The 4,392-nt window shown below is 33.3% G+C and overlaps 1 protein-coding gene across 1 annotated transcript; it reads left to right on the forward strand.

The window, feature by feature from the left end:
• Nucleotides 1-1,571: 1,571 nt before the first annotated feature.
• Nucleotides 1,572-4,125, forward strand: LOC140438143 (uncharacterized). Its single transcript, XM_072527853.1, has 2 exons — nucleotides 1,572-1,721; nucleotides 3,781-4,125. Exons 1-2 carry the CDS (start codon nucleotides 1,710-1,712, stop codon nucleotides 4,081-4,083), a joined length of 315 nt encoding a protein of 104 aa, XP_072383954.1. The 5' UTR covers nucleotides 1,572-1,709; the 3' UTR covers nucleotides 4,084-4,125.
• Nucleotides 4,126-4,392: the final 267 nt, after the last annotated feature.

A 4,392-nucleotide genomic window follows, 5' to 3' on the forward strand; every position in this document is an offset into this window, starting at 1 on the left:
TAAGTTTGGGTCTTCCCTTTGACCTTCTCCCTACTGGTGTTTGCCTCATTATATGTTTTGGTGTTTCAATCTGCAACATTCGTTCAACATGGCCCATCCAGCGCAGATGTTCGATCTTTATGGATGTTATGACCTTGGGTTCATTGTATGCTGTGTATAGTTCAAAATTATATCTTCTGCGAAATATGTCATTTTCTTTCACCCCCTTATATATGTGTCTAAGTATTTTTCGTTCAAACGTAACTAATAGGTTCTCATCGCTTTTCGAGAGTGTCCATGTCTCTGATCCATATACACGGACCGATCTTATCAGGGTCTTGTATATTTTGCATTTGGTTTTTCTTGTGATGTTGTTAGATCTTAGATGTTTAATTAGTCCGTTATATGTGTTATTAACAATATGTATTCTTCTCTCCTAACTTCTTCACTGACATTGTTATCTGCGGTAACTAGTGAACATAGATATGTAACATTTTTCACGCTTTCGATGTTATAGTCTCCTATTGTCAGATTCTGTAGGTTTCTTTGGCCTGTCGATTTGCTGGCCCTTATGTATTTGGTTTTTATTTCGTTAATGTTTAGGCCACTGTTTTGTGCTGCTCTTTCTATCGCATTAAATGCTTCTATCATCTCTCTTTCGCTTCTAGCTATGATATCAACATCATCTGCAAATGCCAATATTTGTACACTTTTTTTTATTATTTTTCCTCTGGTGTTAACTTTTGACTCTCTAATTATTTTCTCTAATGTGATGTTGAATAGAATACAGGATAGGGCATCTCCCAGTCGTAAGGCCCGTTCTCACATGGATTGTATCTGTTAGTGCGTTTTGAATTCGAGTTTTACTTTGTACTTTTGCTTTGTTTGACATCAAAAATATTGATGCCAGGAAAATGTTTTTTAATTTCCGGAAACCATTTTCCCCATTTTCGGTAATTTGATACAGTAAGTAAGGCATTCATACATAAGTTTTCCGATCGGCATATAGATTAATTTTTTTGCAACGCTGTACATTTCGGCTGGAACAGAGATGCAAAAACAGAAATCTAAGGCGCAACCCTTACTTTGAACCCCCATGCTTTGAGTACCGATAATTGGCAGCATAGTTTCTCTTCTTAAATGACCCACTAAAAATATTCCATGAGCTTGTAGTCTATAAAAGGCAAAGGCAATGATCATTTCTATACACGAAGAACAGTATTAACTCCGTATAGTAAAATAATAATAATAATAAAATAAATCCACATTTCTAGTAAACTTTATATTAAAATATCAGACAGAATCTCATTTTTCAATAACTAGTTGTTAACAATTGTGACCTTCACGCACTGGTTGATTTTTTATTAATGCTGCTTATTTATTAATTATTTGTTACTAATAAGTAAACTATAAGAAAATTAAATATTTCACCAGGAAAACCTTATAACTTCTTAATATATTTGTTGTTATTAGTACCACATAATTTAATCAACAAATTTTAATGGTAGCGGTAACTATAAGGAAATACTTTTTAATTGCTAATTAAATATGTAGTCTTTCTCGTTAAACAATTTAGATTTTTATTATTTTTGAATAAAACGGAAATAAAAAAATACTTGTTTGGTATCTTACAGGCAATAAAACCAGGGCTGGGTTGCTATAAAAGGTGGAGTCTTCGCCAAGTCTTTTGTCATTTGATTAATCCAGAATCAAAGCAACACATTACCAAAATGTTCAAATTCGTAAGTATTTCATATAATTATTTATTTTAATTTGTTAATATAACTAAAGATTTATTTAGATATTAGTATTATTATTCGTTGTTATTTTTGCAATCAAAATGTGTAGTTATTTTAAAGTAAACTATTCTTATTGGTTTTGGATAGTCAATAAGTTTCATAGTAATGGTGTTCGCCTATTGTTTTATACATTGGATTACCATGTATTTTACAGTACTAAAGTTATCATTATCTTTTTTCTATCGGCTGTTTCATCCAGCTCTTTTCATCTTGCCAATTTATCTTTCAGGTTTACATTTTTTTTCCTTGCCTCGTCTTTTTCCCACTAAAATACGCTTTAAATTTTCCTCTGTTTATTCTTCCTGTTGAATTCAATTCTGAGATTTTTTTATCCAGTATCCTGAATCCGCTTTAGTTACATAATAATACTTACATATTTTCATGGCGCTGCAGCCCAAAACGAGCTTTGGCCTTCTCCAAACTATGCCTCCAACCTTACTGGTCCCACTCTTCTCCAGGTCCTTACATCTAGAAACATTTGCGCGTCAGCTGCCACTTCATCCTCTCACGTTTTACATGGCCTTGTGCCCTGCAGTTTACTATCTAGAGCTCTTTTTGGTCATCTTTTAGTCTCCATTCTCACTACATCACCAGCCCATCGAAATTTAATGAATTATGAGAACGGTACCTCTTTAATTTGTTGGTAGAATTCATGGGTATACCTGGATCTCCATACTTCGTTTTCGTTATTAGGTCCAAATATCTTTCTTAGGACTTTTCTTTCGAAGCCTTCCAGCTTTCGTGTTGTATCTTCTATCATCAGTCATGTCTCGTATAACACTATTGGTCTAATAATAGTTTTGAAAAAAAAAAATAAGATTTGTTTCCCTTTGTCAGTTGTAGATCTTCCTTGTCAGAAACCGGTTTGATATTTTCCGACAATATTTTCAGTTAGTTGTTGGAGTATTTGTTTAGTTTGAAGGTAAAAACCTTGTACACTGTGCACAAGAGGGTTATACTGCGATATCTTTCGCATTTCAGTTTATTCCCTTTTTTAGAGATTGGGCGTATAATCCTGGATTTCCAGTAGTTAGGGGTCTTTTCATCATTATAAATCTTATTCATGAGCGTATTCATTTGTCCTGCTAGGTGTGTAGCTCAGAGGGGGCGTTCCTAATACCTGGAGACTTTTTATTCTTTTATGCTCGTATTGCTTGTTTTACCTCTTTCATCGTCGGGGTTTGATGCCCATATGCTCTTAATTTTCTTGGGTCCCTAAAAGAGTTTGAAAATAGGTTCTCCAGACTCTTCTTTTTTTCTTTTTGATCATTGGATATTTTCCCTTCTTCATTTCTGCGTAGATATGTTCTGGGTTTGTATCCTTCCCTTAAATTGCGTAGATTTTTATACGCTTCTCTTACATTGTTGCTTTACATCTTGGTAGCTTGTCCTTCTTTCTCTGGTTATTCTTCCCATATATTTTTTGTGTTCTTAATTTCTTTTCTGTCTGGCCTTTTTACAGTCGTTATTAAACCATTATCTTTTTGTCTTTTTTCTTTTTTGTGCATATGATATTTCTTGCTACGTCAATTATTTATGTTTTGATTTCTTCCCAATGTTCTTCGGTGACTAGACTGCCTTTATTTGTCAGAGTTTGTGTTATTTCTGTCTTATAGTTTCAATTTTTGTATATCTAATCGTTCTGTGGTTTGTTCCTGTCTCTCTTCCCTTTTTCTCTGAATTCTGCATCTGCATTTTATCTAACTATGACTGTCAAAAAGTTGACTTACGCCTATAAAAACCGATGTATTCTGTAAAAAAAAATAAAACAAAACGACAATCCTTCTAATTCACTAATAGTACAAATATTTATTAATTATAAATCAGATAACTTGAATTGTTAATTTGAAAAATGACTTACTATTACCTAGGAATTTAGACAAACAACTGAGAAATCATAATTCCAAAATTTTGGGATCTTACATTTTCATCAATTTGTCAAATTAACATTTTTGAAAGTATCATTCACAAAACATTATTATTTGTTAATGTTTTATTTTAGGTAGTTCTTTTCGTCGCCCTCTTCGCTTTGGCCTCTGCTGTCCCTAAACCTCTTTCTTTAGTGTCAAGCAGCCCTTACTACGGATCTGCTGTCGCTTACTCTGGATATCCCGGATATGGTTATGCCCAGGCTAGTCCCTACAACTTAGGTTACTCTGGATACTCCGGCGCTTACCCATATGGATACTCAGGACTGTACAATAACGGAGTATACGGATATTCTGGGCTCTATAACGGTGGAGTTAATGCTTATTCTGGACTTTACAACAACGGACTGTATAGATCACCTTTGGCATATTATTAAGGAAGTTTAGATATAGATAATAAATGCATCAAATTATAAAAAGTTATTTTTTGTCACTCACTAAATTTTCCCACTCATTATATCATTTTTCCTACAAATTATTCACTTTAAATATTTATTATCGAGGAAAGATTTTCGGGATATTGTTCTGAAATTGTTTTTTGTGGCAAAGTTAAATAATTGATCCAACTTTTGAGCTAAAATATCATTGATACTTATCAGATATTTATAGACTACAAAGCAGCCTACGACTCTGTGAGTAGAAGAGAAATGTTCAAAGCAATGAAAGAGCTATAAATACCAAATCAG

Source organism: Diabrotica undecimpunctata, chromosome 4 (assembly GCF_040954645.1).
Source record: "Diabrotica undecimpunctata isolate CICGRU chromosome 4, icDiaUnde3, whole genome shotgun sequence".
NCBI lineage: Eukaryota > Metazoa > Arthropoda > Insecta > Coleoptera > Chrysomelidae > Diabrotica > Diabrotica undecimpunctata.